Source organism: Danio rerio, chromosome 18 (genome assembly GCF_049306965.1).
Source record: "Danio rerio strain Tuebingen ecotype United States chromosome 18, GRCz12tu, whole genome shotgun sequence".
NCBI classification, from domain to species: Eukaryota; Metazoa; Chordata; class Actinopteri; order Cypriniformes; family Danionidae; genus Danio; species Danio rerio.
The window spans coordinates 8,288,195-8,312,481 of NC_133193.1; the positions used below are offsets into that span (position 1 = coordinate 8,288,195).

At 35.1% G+C, this 24,287-nt stretch overlaps 2 protein-coding genes across 3 annotated transcripts in view; both read right to left on the minus strand.

Annotated features, from left to right (window-relative positions):
- The window catches only part of LOC101882393 (uncharacterized), a 771,022-nt gene that overhangs the window by 253,710 nt on the left and 493,025 nt on the right, over positions 1-24,287 (minus strand). The gene's annotated exons all lie outside the window — the stretch shown is intronic.
- Positions 1,130-22,481, minus strand: cd9a (CD9 molecule a). 2 transcript variants are annotated; one of them, XM_005158981.5, is made up of 8 exons: positions 22,070-22,481; positions 10,664-10,766; positions 10,495-10,592; positions 8,374-8,448; positions 7,041-7,142; positions 5,901-5,990; positions 4,424-4,507; positions 1,130-1,612 (listed from the first exon to the last, which is right to left on the minus strand). In XM_005158981.5, exons 1-8 carry the CDS (start codon positions 22,136-22,138, stop codon positions 1,547-1,549), a joined length of 687 nt encoding a protein of 228 aa, XP_005159038.1. In that variant the 5' UTR covers positions 22,139-22,481; the 3' UTR covers positions 1,130-1,546.

A 24,287-nucleotide genomic window follows, 5' to 3' on the forward strand; every position in this document is an offset into this window, starting at 1 on the left:
GTTTTTATTAAACATTAAACTCTCAGAAATAAAGGTACAGGAGCTTTCTCTGGGGCAGTACCCTTTCATAAGATACATATTTGTTCCTGAAGGGTCCACCAGAGGCGGACTGGGAGTAAAAATCAGCCCTGGCACTGTAGCCACACCAGCCACATTATGACACCGACAAAGCCCCATACACAGACACGCACATTCACTACTTAGATTGGTGTACAGATGGTGAAATAATATAAGCAGAACCATATTTAATAGATATTTAAACATTTAACGTATGTGACTGGAACAAAAACAACCCATTTATAACAAATTTATACATGCAATCATTTCATTCATTCATTGATTTTCTTTTCGGCTCAGTACCTTTATTAATCTGGGATCACCACAGTGGAATGAATCGCCAACTTATCCAGCATATGTTTTATGCAGCAAATGCGTAAGCAGCAGAAATAGCCACCCTCTTGCACCCCTGCGCCGCCCCTTTCGAGACTATTTCAGTTAATATTATGCATTTGGCAGCGTCTTATTTTAGAGACATTTTTTTTCTCTGAGCTTTTCTGCACCGCCTTTCCTTTTTTACGGTCCGACATTAGCATGTGTTGCACTTACAGTTTGTTTGAAATTTTTGCCAGATTTTGATTAAGTCTGCGTAACCACTAATTAGGTCGGCCCATCCCGAAACCAGCCGATCATGCCGATTGGGCCAATGCTTAACATTTATTATTATTTTTACTATTATCACCATCATCATCATCATCATCATAATACTCACATCTTGCAAGAGATAAAAGCTGTCTGCATGTAAAAACAATACATATAAAAAATCTATAAAAAAATAGCTGACAGGCCCACATTTAAAAAATGGTCCGGCCCTTCTGGCATTTGCCAGAATTGCCAGATGGCCAGTTCACCCCTGGGGTCCACAATGGTACTTCAAAGGTACTTTTCATGTACATTTGGGCTCTAATATGCACCTTTGAGGAACCACGGTGGACTCTTTGGGTACAAATATATATCTTTTGAAAAGATACTGTCCCAGAGACAGCTCCTGTACCTTTATTTCTGAGAGTGTGTAAGTGAATCTCAATTAAAACAATAATACATATATAAAAAAACTGCCAGCACACAATGATTGATTAAGTTGGCTTTTATTTGAGCCATGTGCACCAATGTGGGTAAATCATCCGACTCTATTCACACACAAAAAAATCAAACATTATAAAAGTTCGAAACAATTCATATCAAGCAAATACTGCGAGTACAACAAAGCAAACAATGGTTCCTCTTTAAAATCGACTGTGAACGATAAAAAAATATATAAAAAGTCAGACTTGAAGGCCTTTTTTGAAATGGGCTTGGGACGCTAAACCCAGCCGGTGTTGTCATTACGGGTGGACCAGAGAAGCACAGCTGCACTAAAGAGACAGAGTGTATTCCAATTAATGGAGAAACAGACGTGTGCAGCTGCTACTCTTAGCTGATGTGTTCAGACAGTGCTTTTGGGACACAGACGTCATGCAACACAAATATTCTGTGAGCGAAAGATGCTTCAGACGATCTCCCGGGTCTTCCTAATGGCACAACACAACATCATGCTGAAGATCATGCCGAAGATCTGCCAGAAACAGACACAGACATGCATGTAGTAGATGAAGCTTTCAAAGTGCTTTATGATCAAATAGAGCACACGGCTAGAATTACAAAGCAGTGGCTTCACAACAACTCCATGACTGTTTTTGAATGGCCCAGTCAAAGCCCTGACTTAAACCCAATTGAGTATCTCTGGAGAGACCTATAAAAGGCTGTTTACTATCCAACCTGACAAAACTGGAGATGATCTGCAAGGAGAAATGGCAAAGGATCCCCTAATCCAGGTGTGAAAAACTTGTTACATCTTTCCCAAAGAGATTCAAGGCTGTATTAGATTGAAAGGGTGCTTCTACTAAATACTGAGCAAAGGCTCTGAATACGTATGACCATATGATATTTCTGTTTTTTTAATAAATCTGCAAATGTAAACAATTCAGTGTTTTTTTTTGTCAATATGGGGTGCTGTACTTTCTGTACCCACTGTTTATATTGAGAACCTGCATAAAATGTGTCTTAGGTTATATATGGATGCATTTTCTGTGTAAAATGAATACAACAGGGCTTGAAAACACTTTGAAATTAATATAAAACTGGCCACATTATCTTCTTTTAACTTTGCAGCCCTGCAATATTGCTCTTCCAATACAAACCCCAAATCATTCAGGTTGCTATTACAATATTGGCACTTTGGTGCAACTTCTCCCCTGAGTAGATGTCCGTGAGTGAGTACTTACCATCAGAGGAAGTGAAAAAGGAAGTAAATTTGGAGTCGGTAAGATCTTTTTGGAAAGAACTTTATATAAACCAAGATTGCATTTAGTTGCTCAAATATACAATAAAAACAGCAACCGTGTGAAATGTTGTTATTATAAAAAAAACCTACTTAAGTGTATTAGAAATTAGCCTAATATTCTTATTTGCTGCTTAAGAAACATTTATTAAAATGTTAAAAAGTAAAAAAGTCTTGTCACTTATCCGAGTTTTAGCAAAAACAAATAATAACTTCTAGTTGACCATTTGGTATCAGAAGTGGCTTATATGAAAGGCAAAGGCCTCTAGATTAAACTTATACTACCACAATAATATATGATCATGTCTTGATTATTAATGATTTAATTAGGAAAGTAAGGTCTGACTTTGCTTAGACAAAAGTCTTATCACTTAATAGAAATAATGTCCAGTGTAGAATATAAAGTCATGCTGCAGTGGAAACTGTATGTTGTGCATATTGTGTCTGACTCCCATTAGCTTGGAGGACTGCATCCATACATATCTGCAATGACTCCCATAACTGATTAATTAAATCAGTTTTTTTGATTAATAATATACCGGTAAATATCTGGAAAATTTCCGGAACGACTTTACCGGTATATTCAAAAAAGCGCTGTTCACACAGGCGAGGACGTTACGGAAATTTTCCTGAAAAGAGCATTCACACATCCATTCCAAAATACCGGTAAATTCTGACATCATTCACCACAAATGAGCTTTAAACATCTGCGCTTGTATTTGTAAACATTTGACTAAATTACAAACTCTGTGGATGATCAATATTGTGAACAACTTTCGCAGGATCACTTTCTCATGTCGAGATGTTCATAATATGTGCGTGTGCAGGCGCTCATAGGCTGTTTCACAGGCACACGCAAAGCTTGAAGGTAAACAAACAACGGCTTATCATAAGCATCTCATCGATGATTATTTACACAGTTGGCATTAAGAAGATCATATAAACGTGATCTGACTAACTTCTAGCAGCTAAATGTGTCTGGAAAAATATTCAAAGGTTTTTATTCTCACAAACCGCGCAGACGTAAATGCGTCTGACTGTTGTGATTGGCTAAAGCAGACGTCTCACGTCAGCACGTTCTAGACGTGCACGCGCTTATTACGGTAATCTTCCTTCTGCATTCACACAGCGCAGCATTCCGGCAAATTGCCGGTAATGTTACAACTTCCGGAAAATAGCCAGAACGAATTTACCGGTATTTTCAAAAAGGACCTGTTCACACATACAAGCTTTCCGGAAAATTGCCGGCAATTTTCCGGAAAGGTATGTATGTGTGAAAAGGGCTAAAGTCATCTGGAATGGCAAAGAAAGCATTCTTGCAGGACTCTCAGTCAAGATCAAGATCTTCATCAAGATTCTTTAAATTCATTTTTAATGCCTCCTCCATCTTACTCCAGACATGCTCAATAATGTTTATATATGGTGACTGGGCTGGCCAATCCTGGAGCACCTTGACCTTCTTTGCTTTCAGGAGCTTTGATGTTGAGGCTGAAGTATGAGAAGGAGCGCTATCCTGCTGAAGAATTTGCCCTCTCCTGTGGTTTGTAATGTCATAGGCAGCAAAAATGTCTTGATACCTCAGGCTGTTGATGGTGCCATCCACTCTGCAGATCTCTTGCACGCCCACATACTGAAATGTAACCCCAAACCATGATTTTTCCTTCACCAAACTTGACTGATTTCTCTGAGAATCTTGGGTCCATGTGGGTTCCAATAGGTCTTCTGCAGTATTTGTGATGATTGGGATGCAGCTCAACAGATGATTCATCAGAAAAATCGACCTTCTGACACTTTTCCAAATGATCAACTAGAAGTCAAGTTATTATCTGTTGCTTTTACAACTGGGATCGGCGACAAGACTTTTGTCAGGTAGTGTATATACAAACAAAATAAGCCATTTGTATTTTTAGATAATAATAAAAGTAAAAGTATTCAATTATTTAGTTGACCCCAAAATTCTGAACAGTAGTGTATAATAAAAACGACCAAATTGTTGAGTAAATCTTAAAACAAATTGTAATATTTGATCAAATAAATAAAGTGTACCATGATCACTCCAGTGGCGATTCCCACTCCTCCAATAATGTGAAGTTTGGAGTTAAAAACTTCATCAATGGCATCAGGGCAGCTCTGAAAATACAAAACAACTTCATGTTTATTAATATCACTCTGCTCTCTGAATACATTAAAATTGATGCCATTTGCTGGAAAACAGATTCTCATGACTAATCTAGTATTAGATTTCTTGAACCCAGTTAAATCTATTTCGCAGCCCTTTAAAATACAACATTTCCTTACACTTGTTAAATGCACAGAAAGATCAACTCCTCTCAGTTTCTTTTTACTACGCTGCATTGAACTCTTACTTGACTTCTACTGAGAGAAATCTGTGTGTTTCACTGAATCATTCAAGTTGAGCTGAATGTAGAGCCTCGGGTTACAAACACTTCTAGTGCATTAAAGATGAGCTGATCTGATCTGATCTGGTGTAAAACTGTCCAGAACCAAACCTGCTGCTGCCTGCAAGCAGTCCCGTCCTGCTCAATCAACTCAAAATCACTGCTGGACAGCCACTGACTGAGTGTGGTCATTTTGGTTGTGCTTTTGCGATTAATAATAATAATAATAATAATAATAATAATAATAATAATATGAATAACAATAAAATAATAATAATAATATTAATAAATAAATAATAACTATAATAATCTTAATAATAATAATAACATTAATAACAATAAAGAAATAATAATAATAATAATAATAATAACATTAATAACAATAAAACAATAATAATAATAACAACATTAATAACAATAAAATAATAATAATAATAATAATAATAATACTATTAATAATATAAATAACAATAAAATAATAATAATAATAATATTAATAAATAAATAATAACTATAATAATCATAATAATAATACTATTAATAATATGAATAACAATAAAATAATAATAATAATAATATTAATAAATAAATAATAACTATAATAATCATAATAATAATAACATTAATAACAATAAAATAATAATAATAATAATAATAACATTAATAACAATAAAACAATAATAATAATAATAATAAATAAAATAATGATAAAATAATAATAATAATAAACAATAACTATAATAATAATAATATATTAATAATAATAATAAATAATAATAATAATAATAATAATAATACGTTTTTATTATTATTAAATATTTTTAATTATTATTAAAGTTTTTTTTGGTCATTATAATATAACCAAAAATTAAATTTAGAAATATCAGTTTTCAGTGTTATTTCAATTAAAAATAGCTATTTCATTATCATAACCCTTTTGATAACAAACGAACAAAAATAAACTAAGTGAAATAGATAATAAGTACTGAAATATGAATAACAAATTTCTAACTAGAAATCATTAAAATAGAGCCCTTCATTTATATTATATCTTATTTCTATATATTTTATCAAAATAAAATAAAACATTTATTTCAATAAATTTCACCTGTAAACACCATTACCTTAATAATGAGGTTATCGAGTCCCTCTTTTTTGGGGCAGGTCTCGTCAAGACTCTCCTGCATGTTTCCTGATGGCCCGCAGCAATTCAGCTGAGAAATGAGGAACAGTCTACAATCACTATTGCTTACAGGGAACATACTGTATATATATTAGCTACAGTTCAGAAACAGGCTGTAATATTAAGATCAGTCGCATGATCAATTTTACAATCTACTTAAAGGAACCACAGCTCAGAGTGATTCAGCCATATATGTTTGTTTACAGTTCTGACACTTAAAGGATATCCTTCTATTATAAAGACATCAAAAGCTGAAGCAAACAGCATGTGCTTTCAGAGCATCTGACGGCTACAGTGCCATATAAGAGCTTCAGAGGAAGAACTAGCAGCTGGAGTTCTCTAAAAGTTATTCAACAGCTTCAAAATATCTAATATAATTTTTTATAAAATAATATTATTTAAATAATATAATAAGTAGCGGCACGGTGGCTCAGTGGTTAGGACTGTCGCATCATTGCAAAAAAAGTTGCTGGTTCGAGTCCCGGGTGGATCAGTTGGCATTTCTGTGTGGAGGTTGCATGTTCTCCCCGTGTTGCCAAGGGTTTCCTCCGGGGTGCTCTGGTTTCCCCTACAGTCCAAAGACATGCGCTATTGGTGAATTGGATGAACTAAACTGGCCATAGTGTATGAGTGTGTGTGTGAATGTGAGAGTGTATGGGTGTTTTCCAGTACTGGGTTGTGACTGTAAGGGCATCCACTGCGTTAAACATATGCTGGATAAGTTGACGGTTCATTCCGTTGTGGCGACCCCAGATTAATGAAGGGTCTAAGCCGAAAAGAAAATGAATGAATGAATGAATGAATGAATGAAATTGGCCGTAGTGTATGAGTGTGTGTATGTGAGAGTATGTTTCCCAGTACTGGGTTGTGGCTGGAAGGGCATCCGCTGCGTAAAGTATATGCTGGAATAGCTGGTGGTTCATTCCACTGTGGCGACCCCTGATAAATAAGGGACTAAGCCAAAGGAAAATGAATGAATGAATATAATAAGTTTATGACTGGTATTATGATCAGGCTGACGAAAACACATCCTAATACCAGATGAACTGTAAACAGGGCCGAAGGACAAATGAACTCATACCCCATGCTGGAAGAGCCGAAGTGTTTTTTTCAGAGCCTCTTGTTTGCTTTGTTGGTAGGTGTCGTAGGTTTGTCGGTAGAAAGTGGTTATATCTTCAGTAACCTGTGGAAAGATGGAGATGTTCATGGTGCAATCATTTTGTAGATGTGTGTGTGTGTGTTTGTGACATATCAGGACACTAAGTTGTATAATAACTTGGGTATGGCAGGAATTACAAGAAGAAGGTGACTTATGAGGACATTGCTGATGGCTAAAGGCAAAATAAAAAAATGGCAAAAGGCTAATAAATAATACAGAATGAGGCATAAATATGAACATGGTTTGTGGTGAGGGTTGGGTTTGGGATAGCGTTGGAGTAGGGCACAGGTGTCAAACTCAGTTCCTGGAGGGCTGGAGCTCTGCACAGTTTAGTTCCAACCTTAATTAAACACACCTGACCTGATCAAACTAATTGAGTCCTTCAGACTTGTTTGAAACCTACAGGTAAATGTGTTGAAACAGGGTTGGAACTAAACTCTCTCCCGGATCTGAGATTGACACCCCTAGGGTAGGGTGATAAAAATACAGCTTGTAAGGTAAAAAGTACATTTGTGAGACAAAAACAATGACAATGTATGAAACATCCCCATAATTCACAAAAACTCAAAAAACAAGTGTGTGTGTGTGTGTGTGTGTGTGTGTGTGTGTACTGATTTATGTGGTTAGCAAGGACAGAGATTTATATAATGACATGGGTTTAAATTAGGTATTACCACATTGAGGTGGTTTATGAGGACATGCTTAAGAATCATGCATAATGGGGACTTTTCATATTCAAGATTTCCTATGATGGTTGGGTTTAGGGATACCATTGGAGTTGGTTGATAGAAAATACGGTTTGTAAGGTAGAAAATATTGTTTGTTAGGTATAAAAACTATAGAAACCTATGGAATGTCTTCACAATTCACAAAAAACTAATTTGTGTGTGTGTGTGTGTGTGTGTGTGTGTGTGTGTGTGTGTGTGTGTGTGTGTGTGTGTGTGCGCTGGTTTTGTGGTTTGTAAGGACAATAAATTTGTATAATGACATGGGTTTGACCTGGATATTACAACACTGAGGTGGTTTATGAGGACATGCCTGAAGTCCTAGCAGTTCAAAATGCTTAAAATCATGCTTAATGGGGTCTTTTCACATTCAAAATGTTGTGGCTTCATGTGAGGGTTGAATTTAGGGGTAAGGCCATATAATTAGTGTTTTTACAGTAGTGAATACATTACTCATTTGAAGAGTACTTGTAAACCACTAATACCAATGCGTGTGTGTGTGTGTGTTCAGGTGTTGGTGCCCTGATTACCTTGGTCTGGTTGGAAAATCCCCAAATTCCAGCAGCCACTTCGACCGCGAATATGACCAAGAGGAAGAAGAAGAACTGTGGGAAAAACATCCGGTCAGACGCCTCATAACAAAACATTCAGGTCTGTTCTGAACTGCAAGAAATATGGTAAAATGTTCTAAAGTTTAAGCAAGGAAATGAAAAGCTGCAATTGCGTCTAAGACTCTTAAAACAAATTTTAGATTTAAATTGATATAAAAATAAACAAATCATGTTACACAATTTATGTAAGGCTAATTTATTTTACCAAAGTATGTATGGAGCATGTTTGTGTGTCAATTTTTTTTTTAAAAAGTGTCCAAAAAAAGACTTTTCCCATAATAATGAAAAATGAAATAAAATAAGGTAAAACATGCACATAATAAAATCAATGACTTACATACAGTTGAAGGCAAAATTATTAGCCCCCCTTTGATTTTATTAGCCTGTCTCTTTCCTGCTATCAGTAATGCAAACATGTGAATAAATGTGTAAAAATACAAACATGTTAACTGTCTTTATAATATGATCAATAGATTTTTCGGCAGTTTTTTCTTCATCTGAACACATTTAACTCTGTCATTACTGCAGTATTTACACTCCACCTTAACATTTCTAGCAGATGTGACTGTGCTTTTTGCTGTAATTCGTAAAAAAAAAAATTCAATGTTGTTCTGTGTCCATGATGGAACTGCAGGCATGTAGACATGTCCCTCACGCTTCATTTCTGTCGTTTGTTACTAAGGTAAGTGGGCTGTGTGCATGCGAGCGATACACTTACAGTTGAAGTCAGAATTATTAGCTCCCTCTGAATTTTTTTTCTTTTTTAAATATTTTCCAAATGATGTTTAACAGAGTACGAAAGTTTTCACAGTGTGTCTTATAATATTTTTTCTTCTGGAGAAAGTCTTATTTGTTTTATTTCGGCGAGAATAAAAGCAGTTTTTAATTTTTAAAACACCATTTTAAGGACAAAATTATTAACCCCTTTTAGCTATACTTTTCCTTGATAGTCTTCAGAACAAACCATTGTTATACAAACACTTGCCTAATTACCCTAACCTGCCTAGTTAACCTAATAAAGCCTACTTTAAATGTCACTTTAAGCTGTATAGAAGTGTCTTGAAAAATATCTAGTCAAATATTATGTACTGTCATCATGGTAAAAATAAAATAAATCAGTTATTTGAAATGAGTTATTAAAACTATTATGTTTAGAAATGTGTTGAAAAAATTTCTCTGTTAAACAGAAATTGGGAAAAAAAACAAGCGATCTGATTATTCAGGGGGGCTAATAATTCTGACTTCAAATGCATTTAAATATGTCCGATAATAATACTATGTATGCACATTTATACATACAACTATCCAAAAGGCACGTAGGTCTATATACAGATGTGTTTTTGCATATATATTTGTGTACAATATATATCAGGGATCATAATATAATAAACTGAGAGATTAACTCTTTGTCATGGACCATATTTCTAAAAATAAGCTTGAAAAGTTGTCTGTAGCAGGGCGATGCTGGCGTCACAGGTGAGCACCCTGAAGGCACTGCAATCCGTTTATAGCCTAATGCTAGCTTTTCAGTTCTTGCGATTGCATTTAAGATACAAAAGTGCTTAAAGTTGTATTTTCATGTGAGGATTATCCGGTTGGGCAAAAAGTGCAAGTGTAATGAACAGTGTTTGAACACAGAGCTTATTATTTGCAATCTTCGAAAAGCCTATTGGGAATTTCTATAGGTATTGTATCTTGGGAACCAGTTTTATGCTTGCAGCCGATTAGCCTACAAGGTGACGCCATGGTTCCTCCACTCTATTAACCTAGTTAAGCCTTTAAATGTCACTTTAAGCTGAATACTAGTATCTTGAAAAATATCTAGTCAAATGTTATGTACTGTCATCATGGCAAAGATAAAATAACTCCTTATTAGTAATGAGTTATTAAAACTATTATGATTAAAATATGTTTCTAATGTCTTTTCATTAAACAGAAACTGGTGAAAAATATACAGGGGGTCTAATAATTCAGGAGAGCAAATAATTCTGACTTCAACTGTATATACAGATATTACAAGCTGCATGATATGTGCATTACCAATCCCAGCATGCAAGGGGACTCCTGGATGGCTCCGCAACATCCGAAAAATCCCACCACCATCATGAGCGCACCGGCCGCAATGAGGATATACACTCCTGCAACACAAACAACTCAGTGTGAAGGCAGCCGGTCACATCACATCTGATTAAAGCACATCTCTGCTGACCTGTGTAGAAGACATAAGGAGAGTTTTCCCCTTCGAACAAACTCTTGGTCTTGGGATCAAACCTCAGCCACAGTCCAACAGCCAAGACAGCCGTGCCTGCGATCTGCAACAAAACCACACAAATCGCTTTATCTGACCAATGCATTAACATGAACACAAATCGAAGTTATTATATGTTGACATTAAAATAAAAACAGATAAAGGAGCAGATATGGAGTAAATCGGTCTAAAAGCCTTCCCTTAACATGCTCATTCATCTAAGGCCACTTAGTTTTGGCCCAGTTTTTTATAGCCAATCGACTGTGGATAATTACTGCCACGGGGAAATTAGATCCTGACAATGCTGATTGGCTGATCAACATGCAGTCTTTCATTAGTTGTGCATTATACAAGCAAACATTTAGAAAATAAATAAAAAATGTATATTCTTAAAAAGATATTATATGTGTAAAGGTAATATGTCTCTTAAAAATTAGCATTTAAATAAATGCATTAAATAAAAATGTTTTACAATAAAATAATTATACAAATGTCATGTTTTTTAATTACTAGCACAGAAATTTAGATTTGACAAATGATTATGCTGAACGACAGATTATGCAGTGTTTAGCATATTTAAGCACACAACTCACAAATCTCACATTTAAATTCATATTTTCTATAGGATGCGTTAAATATTAATTTGTGCACATACATTAGATTAATCAGTACTGAAGCCAAGTCTGGAGCTTATATAACAAAATAACTTACGATGACAGTCTAAAAATGAATAGCTCAGATTTATATGTTCAGGAAAAAATTAAATACGATTTTAAAAAATAGCGAAAATCAGGAGAAACAACAACAAAAAATATTTAGTTGATATTTTGCAGTTTGTAATTTTTTTTTTTTTTTGCAATAATTCGCATGAAATTAAATGTATTATCTTTCTATTTATAAAGATGTTCAGAGAATAAAATATGATTTTAATGAATATATCTGTTTAATAAATCTCCACCAAAATATATGACACTGAGAAATGGATAAAAAATGTAATTTTTAAAATGGGGTGTACTTAATTATGGTGAGCACTGAATGTGTATCAGATACAAAAATTTAAATAAATAAACACTTAAATGTAAGAAATATAAAATACAATAAATAAATATTTAACAAAAATATATACAAAGTTTAATTGAATAATTAAAAAATATTTATACTTTTTACTAATAAAGAAATTACCATTTTGACATGATTATGCAGTCATTATATAAGTGTATCAGATGCAAAAAAAAAATTAATTAAGAAAATATAAAATATTAATATAAATATATTACAAAAATAAATCAAAATTTAAAATAAAATAAAATAATGATTTATACGTAGCTTACCAAAGCAAATAAATTAAATCAAAACATAAATTGAAAAATAGTACAAAATAAATTTAAATTCAATGTGGCTAATTATTGCATAAAAAAGTACACGGTCAATATAAAATAAAAAAGAAATATCTTATTTAAAAAATGAAAATAACTTTGTAATAAATATAATAATAATAATAATAATAATAATAATAATAATACCACAGTCCAAAGATATGCTGTACAGGTGAATTGGGTGAGCTAAACTGTCCGTAGTGTATGTGTGTGAATGAGTGTGTATGGATGTTTTCCAGAGATGGGTTGCGGCTGGAAGGGCATCCACTGCGTTCATTCCACTGTGGCAACCCCAGATTATTATTAACATGTAGCTATCAAAAAATAACTTTGTAATAAATATAATACTAATAATAATAATAATAATAATAATAATAATAATAATAATAATAATAAATTAAACAACTCTAGTAAACAATGATGTAATAATAAAAAATATTAAACATTAAATAAAATAATAACTACTACAAAATTATTTAAACCATTACATACAAAAAGCGTATACAGTATCATAACAAAACATTTAAGATTTAGCCTACACAAAATCCATTTCTGCCAGAATACATGGCTATTTTTACAGCAGCAGGGACGACCTGCCAATGTTAACCAGCCAAACGTTGACCAATTTGCATGATTCCTTGGAGGATACAAAACTAAATGAACAGCACACTGCAGGTGCATGGATTACGTAATAGTACAAGCTATAACAACAACAATACTAACAGCAGTTTTATAGCAATCATATCTGTTCTGATATTAAAATCACACACAACAGAATGTTCAGCCAATCTGTTAGACACGTAATGATAACTACAGCATTTATTCATATTTATCACCATTATATTCTTTTAAAGCAGGGATGTTCAAACTCGGTCCTGAAGGGCCGATGTCCTGCAGATTTTAGCTCCAACTTGTCTCAACACACCTGCAAGCTTGATTAGCTAGCCCAGGTGTGTCTGATAAGGGTTGGAACTAATCTTTGCAGGACACTGGACCTCCAGGACTGAGTTCGGATATATCTCATTTAAAGGGATAGTTCTCCCAAATATTAAAATGACCTCATCATTTAATCACTTCCTCACTATTACTATACAATGGTTGCCAGCATCCAACATTTTTCAAAATATCTTCTTTTGTGTTCAACAGCAGAAAGAAACTGAAAAAATTTTTAGCAGGTGAAGGGTGAGTTAGTCATGACTGGTCTTTTGTTTTTGGGTGAACTGTCTCTTTAAGAGATAAATTAACCACTGTCACGTGGAGGAATTCATGCTTGCTTCTTTTTTTACATTAAAATACTGAAACTCTGACCTAACATCTGTGGGTTTAACCCAAAATGACTGCAGATTAATAATGTCAAGCCAGATTAGGGAGCTCAAGGGCATCATGAGGAGGTTTTGCGTGAACACTGATCATATTTCAGCATTTAACACACTGCAGGTGATACAGAGTAAAACTAATTTTGATCATCGTTCTTTGCTAGTTGATTATTATAAATTTTTTATTATTTATTTATCATTATATTTATTCTCCCTTGGCTTACTCCTTTTATACATCAGGGGTGCCAGAGCAGAATGAACCGCCAACTTATCCAGCATGTGTTTTACGCAGCGGATGCCCTTCTAGCTGCAACCCAGCACTGGAAAACACCCATGCAAACTCATTCTCACACACACAAACACACACATAAACTACAACCAATTTATCTTCCCCAATTCACCTAAAGTGCATGTGGCTGGGGGCGAAAGCGGAGCACCCGGACAGACTACACACAGAAACTCCACACACTGACCCAGCTAGGATTCGAACTAGTGACCTTCTTGCTGTGAGGCGACTGTGGTAACCACTGAGCCACCGTGCTGCCTTACAATTACATTAATAATAGCTTTTTTTTATTACAAGTTTTCTAATATGCGATTTCTAAACGTGCAAATTGTGCATTATTTAATGAACTACAGGCTAATTTGAATACATTTCTAAAACAAAGATTTGAACATTGAATTCAGGTTTAAAATACTGTATTTGTTTTACATTTCAGAGTCAAATGTGTCTACAGAAGAATCTTTTTTATCATCCCATGATTCAGAAAATACTATGATACTAGAATAATATCTTAAAGGGCACCTATTTTACCCCTTTTTCAAGATATAATATAATATTTTGTGTCTCTAGAATGTGTCTGTAAAGTTTCAGCTCAAAACACCCATCAGATTATTGATTATACCTAATATTGGAATTTTCTGCTTTGAACACACTGTAGCTGTTTTTGCTGCCTGTGCCTTTAATGCTGGTTCTCCTCACCCACCGTTCCCACATGCCTGTCAGAGTGTGCCTTAATCTCCAGCTGCGTCAGATAAACAGCACAGTGACAGACATGAAGGAAGCAGATCTCATGTAACGTGTGTGAGAAATACTACAGTTAGAACTTTCCCAATGATTATTTGATGTATTTGTTGTGGAGTTAATTGAAGCCTTTCGATGGGTCACACAAAATGTCGTTACAAAGATCACGCACACACACAGACACACATGCAGAGTTTTGCACTGCAAATGACAGGATACTTGTTAATATCCACTGCTGTATCCACACCTGATTTAATGTTCACAAACCGGGATTGAAGCAATCTTACTCAATTGTACTGACATGCGGCTGTGGTGATAAAGACGGTCAAGTTGCAGTGGGCATTAAAATCAGAAGGATTTGGATCCTATTTTAATGTCATTAAAATGAGACTTATTGTGTTTATATCACTCCAATAAGACTGTGGACACACTATACATCCCCACAATTCTGTCTAATCAGCTTACAAAACATGATTTTTTAGCATAGGTGCCCTTTAAAATAAAATTATATTAATGATCATATATGTATATTATGTAAAAACAAAAATACTTCCGAATACAGATGACATTAAAACCATAAGGTTGAAATCTATAGACACAGAAATTGATCTAAATTAGATAAAAGTGATCAAAAAGAAACCCGTTTGGATGTTTTCTTTACATTAAAGCACTTTATTAAAAGCCCAAAAATGACAGGCTTATAAGAAATAAGTCTTGCCTTGATTTAAATCTGCTTGAAGTGAACTATCAGACATGCTAATGCTACGCTCCACATGACAACATGTGACTGATTCTTCTTTCCAGTCACGTCCTGCGCACTCAGCTCCATGTTTAAGAGGATTCGCGTCCTGCTCTTTGATTGATTCTCTTTGACCCAGATCTTTTGTTTGATTAAAAACTCAAAGTCCACAATGTGCTCTCCATGCCAATGCTTAGCTAAACAAACACCCTGACAACAAGTGCACTTTACCCTCTCACCCCGATCCACACACACGCACACAACTGCACATTGAAAATAAAAATCACAATACAAACACACTTTAATATTGCTGACTGCATTCACTCTCAAAAACACAAATATGGTAGTAAGAGTGAGCACTTACCCAGAAGACTGAGTTCAGGAGAAACATGGAGTATTTTATGCATTTTGGACACCCCTCAACACCCATTTTGCTGCTTTTCAAGTCACTTTGAGGAAGTGTGTTGACTGTGTCTAGTTGTTTACCAGCACAAGCTAAAATTAAAACAGGAGATTGTACAGACGTGCTGTTTGTTTTTTGGACTTGACTCCTTTTGTGAGGAGAAACTGAAACTAAAAGTTGACAATGGGAGGAGTTTACAGGTTGTAGGTGGTGTGTGTGTGTGAGTGTGTGCATGTGAGGATATATTTAATGTAAAAAAACAAATGAACTGCAAATTTGTCATGCAAAAAGGCTATTTTTTACTGCAATATTTAATGACAATTTACCACATTTACCTTAGAGTTAACAATAAAAATAAATATATATAAATCTGTGTCTGAGTTTGTGTAATATATATATATATATATATATATATATATATATATATATATATATATATATATATATATATATATATATATATATGTACACACACAGATATATGATTTAATATATTCAAAAATCGGGGTAGCACAGTGGCCCAGTGGTTAGTATTGTCACCTCACAGCAAGAAGGTTGCGGGTTCCGAGTACCGGGTGGACCAGTTTGCATGTTGTCGTGGGTTTCCTCCAGGTGCTCTGGTTTCCCCTGCAGTCCAAAATAAACTAAATTGGTCGTAGTGTATGAGTGAGTGTGTGAATGCGAGGGTGTATGGGTGTTTCACAGTACTGGGTTGCAGCTGGGAGGGCATCCACTGTGTAAAACATATGCCAGAATAGTTGGCGGTTCATTCCGCTGTGGCACCCCTGATAAACAAGGGACTAACCCGAAGGAAATTTGAATGAATGAATGAGCACAAATTTATTAGTTCATTTTCTTTTCGGCTTATTACCTTATTTATCAGGGGTCACCACAGTGGAATGAACCGCCAACTTGCGGATACCCTTCCAGCTGTAACTCATAACTGGGAAATACCCATACACTCTAATTCACACACATACACTACAGACAATTTAGCTTACCCAATTCACCACACCAGCACAGGGAGAACATGCAGACTCCACACAGAAATGCCAACTGACCCAACCGAGGCTCGAACCAGCGACCTTCTTGCCGTGAGGCGACATCGCTACCCACTGCGTCGCCTATTAAAATAGATATTAAAAATATGATTTCTTTAAATAGTTTAAATAGGTAAGATATTTACATTTACCTCTCAGTTCTCTTACTCAAAAAAAATATTTTTTTAATTGATACTTTTTAATGCGTCTTATCTTTTCGGTGTTAAAGTTTTTCTTTTTGATTAAATAGAAATGAACACAAATCACATTCTATGGTATATTTGTAACTTAAAATGATATACATTAGTGTTTTTTATTAATAAAGCGCATCATTTCAATTTCACAATTTCAATTAAATTGATTAATGAGCAAGTAGGGTAGGATGAAGATTAAGATAACTGGATTGGTTGGCATAACAGACGGCAGTGGGGGCACATTATATTTTATTTGTATATAATTTTTTTAATTATTGATTTTTTGGAATCGTATTTATATTAGGAGGTATATTAGGATTCAATTTTTAATGTGTATGTACGTTAGATGTTGTCTTGTTGGTGTCTATGTACAGCAGAAAAAACTAATTTCTCCTCCGGGAGACAATAAACTTTACCTTGACCTTGATTACTAAAGTTCCCATTACAGTACCACACACAGATATCATAATGGTTTTTATATTTTGCTATGAAATGTTAAATAAAATTCTATAATAAAAACGTTATATTTTTATTTATTTTATTTATTTATATTTGAAATTTTATATATATTTTTTATATTACAATATATATAATATTTTAATTGTATTAATTAAGATATTAATAATTATGAATAATTCACTAATAATAATTAATAATAATGCACCAATAAACACAACTACAATGGTGTATAAATATTTTAAATAATAATGATTTCCCGCATTAATGTGAAAATATATTGAACACCAATTATACATTAATTATATAACATTACCGTATACATTATATAATTCATATGATAAAATATATATTACATGATTTAATTTCTTTGCTGTTATTAAAACCTTTTCACATTATAGTAATGAGAATTTGGTGGTGGGTATTTCAATATTTAGTTTCAGTTGTCATCATAAAAAATATAGTTTCCATTACTGTACCACACATGGAGTAATAGTTTTGATAATTTGTCATGACTTTTTATATGAAATGTTGTATAAATGATATTATAAATTTTTTTTAGTTTTTTATAAAAAACATTAATAATTAATAATAATTCATTAATAATACTTCACCAATAAACAAACAACTATGGTGTATACATATTTACATTAATATAAATAATAATGTAAAAAAATACTTAAATTATACACTAATTATACATTACCATTATGCAATTCATATGATAGAATACATATGACATGATTTACAGTACTTGGCTGTAATTAAAACAAGACCTTTTCACATTATAGTAATGAGAATTTGATGGTTGGTGTTTCACTAATTATAATGAAATTCTTAACAATATCAGTTGCCTTCATGCACTACAAACTTTGGATTTAAAAGTTTTCCCCAATGTAATCACAGTGAAGAGTTTATTTACAGTGTCAAATGTAAATACAGCTTTGTCATAATTATTTTCCTTCTAGTCATAGCAAGACATGTTTAAACCTCTGGACACTAAATAAATGTGTTAATTCTCTAGCTAAGAGGCTGTGGAGAGTGTAAATAGTTATATTATTGTATTCAGAGTTTGTGAATGTTTATTACAGCAACAGTTCAATATACCTGCAGCCCCTCTCTCTTTTCTCTTATACTTTGTAACAATGCACAATTTAATGAGACTAAATTCAACACACATACAAAATACAAAGTCATAAATTGCATTGATTCTCTCATAAACACCCACAACACATGCAGTTTGCAGTGAGTTTGACCATGAGATTATCATTCTCTATAAATAGAGCTGCAGATTAAAGACAATCTAGGGCGCGTGCTCACATAAACCCTCAGCGCTAGACACACACACACACACACACACACACACACACACACACACACACACTCACACCATACGGCTCTGGGTTGCGTCCACTGCACTCAAGAATTAAAGATTCATTTAGTGAGTCAATTCACTTCAGTGAACTGGTTTAAAAACTCACAAGCAGTCTTTTGTTTAAAGGGATAGTTCAACAACAAGTGGAATTTTTTTTTGTTTATTTACTTACGCGAGAAGACGTGGTCCATAGAACATTAACAGAGAATTTTAGATAAATTTGTGGTTTTTGGTGATTCATAAAAGTTAAAAGACATAAAAATTAGGGGGAGGGGGGTGGGACATACATAAGACAGCTAAAGCCTGGTTTACACTCAATACTTCCGCAAGTTCGCTTGAGTGTGTGTGGCGAATGTGACGTCATTGAGTTTGCTAAGGTTCACTTTGAGTGTGCGCGACATGATTTTGCCCGGCGGCACGCATAATTTTTTTTTAGACTTGAGCAACCAGTGCAACTGATTTGAGCTCAATATGAAACACTTTGAAGAGATTTTTTGTCTGAAACAGAACGACTGTACAGACACCTTTATGATCCGTGATCATAGGGATAACCTAGATGATCAATAATTCTTGACTAGAAATTGCAACAGCCATGGGAAAAGAGGACAGTTTTTGTTAAAAGGTTTGGAAAAACCTGAGGGATAAGTAACCAAAAGAGGCCTTTTCTTTCTGCATCTGGTGTAAAAGCCACTTCACAATGTGCAGTGACTACAGCTGGAGGGAAAGTGTAACCCCGCCGGTCCTACACCACCTAACCCGCTCCAAGCTGGTATCGAGAGGTCAGAGAAGTGAGGTTTACCTGCACAGCACTTACTAGCTGGCCTTCGTTACACTTACCCCCTAAACCTCACTCTCTTTCGGGTCACGGCACCAATACAACCCTGCCGGTCCTACACCACCCAACCCGCTCCAAGCTGGGAACGAACTGGCGCCCTTCCGCATGGGAGTCAGTTACTCCATCAAGAAGGCTAAAGACCATGGCCTCTACCGTTTATCGTTAGAGCACCTTTAGAGGTCAGAGAAATTAGGTTTTTACCTAGACAACACTTGCTAGCTGGCCTCCGTTACAAAAGCATAACTTTTTTGGGTTCGTATTTTCAGCTTGTTTTCTCTTTCATCCAACATCTAAATATAATTTTCAGTGGCCAAAAATTCAGTGCATCACTAGCATCCCAATGCTGCCTAATGAGCCGACTGTCTGTTTTTTGTGTCTTTGCCTTTAGGATGCACAGTGATCTGTGCAAAAAAAAAATAACATTACTTATAACACTCGGGTCCAAACTGTTGTAAATACACTCAGGACCAGTTGTCAAAGCTGTAAATAATACAATAATAGTTTTTTGACTCAAAGTCAGACATCCCAAGTCTCACGGAAGTTGCGGGAGTATCCCTGAAATGCATAGACACTCCCGGGTGCCCGCAAATGAATGATAATCTCCCGGAAATCGCGCGTCTTCTGCCCGGTCCTTAAATATGTTGCACACCCCTCTCTCCACTGCATCCCTACTAGCTCTTCAGGTACGTCGCGCGCAGCTCACCCCCACCGCTCTTCAAGTACAGTTGCTTCACAGATACGTCGCTCACTACTCAACCACACCCCCCCTCTTCGAGCACCCACTTATCCGCTACCTCCCGCAAATCAACTCTGTATCCCCCGGAAATAACTTTTTCCAACTTGGGATGTCTGCAAAGTGCTGGTAGACGTTGACTTGCATTTTATGAATCACCAAGAACAATAATTTCAGCAAAAAATAAATAAATAAATAAAATACAAATAAAATAGATGAATGGGAATAAAAGTATAAATGGGAATAAAACCATCATTAGATGACCAGCAAATTCTCGTTTGAGAACAGACTATCCCTTTTTAGGGTGATATTTCCCCCTGGATTAATATGGAAAGACAACAAAAAATAAACTATTCACAGGCGGTCTCTCACATGCTGTGTAAAGACTATGGAAAGATCAAAACATTGATCTGTTTGCAGAGCTCCAGACTGTGGGTAAATGCCACATTTAGCAGCCATTTTCCCCCTGGTGCAACTAAATAGTATTCGAGATGACACTACAAAAACACTCCATTCTCTCTGATCACGCATATGCTGGAGTTTTCTGGAGAAAATAAATCTGGCATGAAACAGCCAAAACATACACGACACAAACACACAAATCACTATGCAAGCTGTTATTCGGAAACGAGTTGAAATAATGTGGCTTCAACAAAATATCACCAATAAAATAGGTCTGGATTTTAAATGGTATAGGTTATTGCTAAAAATCATGAGAGAATATAAGGTTTTAACATACAGAACTCGACTATTGCGATGACATGGTGGCTTAGTGGTTACTACTGTCTCCTCAAAGCAAGAAGGTCACTGGTTTCAGTCCCAGCTAGGTCAGTTGGCGTTTCTGTGTGGAGTAGTTTGCTCCACAGTCCAAACACATGCGCTATAAGTGAATTGAATAAGCTTATTTGGCCGTAGACTATGTCTGTAGCGTGTATGGATGTTTCCCTGTTCTAGGTTGCAACTAGAATGGCATACACTGTGTAAAACATATACTGAATAAGTTGGCGGTTCATTCCGCTGTGGCGATCCCTGATTAATAAAGGGACTAAGCCGAAGGAAAAAGAATAAATGAACCCAACTGTTGCACACAACAAAAACATCTGTTATTATGCACATTACATAATATTCTTCACAAATAGTAAACAGGGAAAATATTATCAATCAGCAACTATCAAAGTAGGCCTACAACAATGTTCACAGTCAAGTATAGTGCTAATGTTGATTTGAAGTCATATTAGCATGCGATTTCAAACTGAATATCCAAAGTAGTGTAGTAACCAATATAGGGACCGTGTTAGAAGTTGTCTGTTCAAATATGAACGAATGTAAAACCAACTCTCTTTACCTCAATTACTATTCCTACTTGATTCGAACAGAAACGACGAATCGGTTCAAACGAATCATTTAAGAGAGTCGGTTCAAATGATTAATTCAGGAAGCGGACACCATAAAGAACGCGTCTGTCCAGCCGTCGGAGAGAACAGCTGAGGCAAACAAACACGAACAGAGAGCAGTCACAGAAAACACTATCAAAATGCAGTGCTTGTCCCGAAAATACACACAGAAGACACATCAACCGTCTCTCACAGAAACACACACGGTGTTTTAAGGGTTCTGAAATCCTTCAAATTAGGTCAGCTAAATGGATGTAATTCGGTTGCATGGCTTCACACAGACGTTCCCGCGTAATTAATTGCAAAATAAACCAATTAACAATTTCCAAACAGGACGCCATGCACACGCATTTATTTATCAATGAATCAAACCCCTGGAGAAAAGCGCGAGTGATATAAAACAGCGTCCCGAGCGCGAGTAAACCCCTGCACACACACACACACACACACACACACCAGACACAGAACACACACGGGCTTACCCAGAAGATGAAATTGAAGACGAACATCAGGTATTTGACGCACATCTCTCCTCCGGTCAGCGCCGCCATCTCAGCAGTCTGTGCTCCGCCACACACGGTGCTGAATGACAGAGTAAAGATCACGGGAGCGATCCGTCCGGTGTCTCGCAGGCGGCGGTGTGTGTGTGTGTCTCACGGGAAACTCACGACCGAGACAAACTCACACTGCCTCAGTCCTGCTGTCAAACATCAACTTTGCAATTGGCGAAATCAAAGCTGCGACAGTATCTGCACCTGTAACTGTTTTGAAGGGTTAGACAACGAAATCAATTGCAAATAGACTCACTCTTTCGAGGATTTTTGTCCTATTCGTTTATTTTAAGGGTAAAAGCCCCTCGGTCTTTATTCGCTGGGAATTACGTCATGATGGAATGACGTCACTCAGTCAGAGCAAAGCCCTGAGGTTTCTTGCACTGTTCTTCTTACTCTCTCTTTGCACGTTTTTTTCATTGACATGTATGTAATTGATATTTTGTGTATTGTATACAAATATTGTTTACATGTCAACTTTTATTTGCATTATTAAAAGGTTTCTTGCACCGATTACAGTGGTCTCATGCGTTTTTAAAATTATATATATCACCCAAATGAAATAAAATACTGTTGTCATTTTATATTACTGTTCTTGAACTACACTAGAGAGTTGCTATACACTACGGTATATTACAGTATTTAGTGCAGTTTATCAGTTCACTATAGTCACTATACAGTATGCTGTAGCATTTATTAACATAGGTTGTAAATACTTTATACCATGTAATACGATTTACTTTAGTATGTTCATTTATTTATTTTCCTTCGGCTTAGTCCCTTTATTAATCAGGCGTTCGCCGCAGTGGAATGAACCGCCAACTTATTCAACATAAGCTTTACACAGCGGATGCCCTTCAAGCTGCAACCCAGTGCCGGAAAACATCCATACCCACTCATTCACAGTCATACACAGCCAGTTCAAATGAAATGCCAACTGATCCAGCCGGGGCTCAAACCAGAGACCTTCTTGCTGTGAGGCTAACCACTGAGCCACCGTGTCCCCATGTTTCAAAAACACTATTTACTGTAATTTACCATTAATTATTATTAGTATTTTTTCATGACAGATAGGACACAAGTGTCCAGCAACTATTACATATACCTTATCCTAATCTTTTTTTTTTTTTTAACTATGAAATAAGTATATTTTGTCATCATATTCACTCAGCTCAGCTTGATGTATAATAGGATCTATAAGGGGGTTATTATCTTTTTATGATACATTTTCAGTTTAATTCTAAAGATTAACAGTTAATCTCCTACACAGGGCAACTTGGGGAAATGATACCATAAATTGGCAACCAGGTGAGACACACAAATTATGGGTTATGGGTGGGGCCAGACAGAATCTGAGGACTATTTCTGCTGAGAATTTTGTAAAAAAAAATCTGCAGATTTATGCAGAATTATTTTGGGAGTATTGTAACTAAAAGCTTAATATATAAAATAGAAAATAATAGCATTTAAACTTTTATTTAATGATTACAATGCAAATCCAGTTAGATCCACTTATTGGGTATACAAAGCAAGCCAATCATATGATATATCTATTAAAAGAACATATTACTTTACAAACTGTGCTGTAAATAAATCAAATGAACACTTTCATATTAGTCAATAATATTGCTGAAATTAATTTAAAAACTGATTAAATATAAATAAATATATTTATTTTCATTTAAATTTAATAAAATTTATATAATTTAATAAATATAAATTTATTTACACAGGTAAATAAATAGACTCAATCATGGGTTAAAGATCTGTGGAAATCTGCAGATTTCTGCGCGTGCAGATTCCGTGTGGGCCTAGTTATGGGTTACAGATATAATATTGTTGCCTATTCTTTAACTAAGAAAAGTAGCCAAGCAACATCGCTCTGCAAAATTACCCGGCAACATGGCAGAAAGTTGCCCTGTGTATCATCAGCACAGCACAAGACCACTTCCCACTTGATAAAATGCTACAGTGGTTAATCTACAGTTGCTATGATATCACAACAATTATAGTAAAATAAATGACTCAATACTATAGTTTTCTACAACTATGGGGCATATTATACTACAATACAGTATTTATTAGTTATTCAGTTCACTGATTAATACTACAGTATACTGTATTATCATTAATATGTTGTAAACACTAA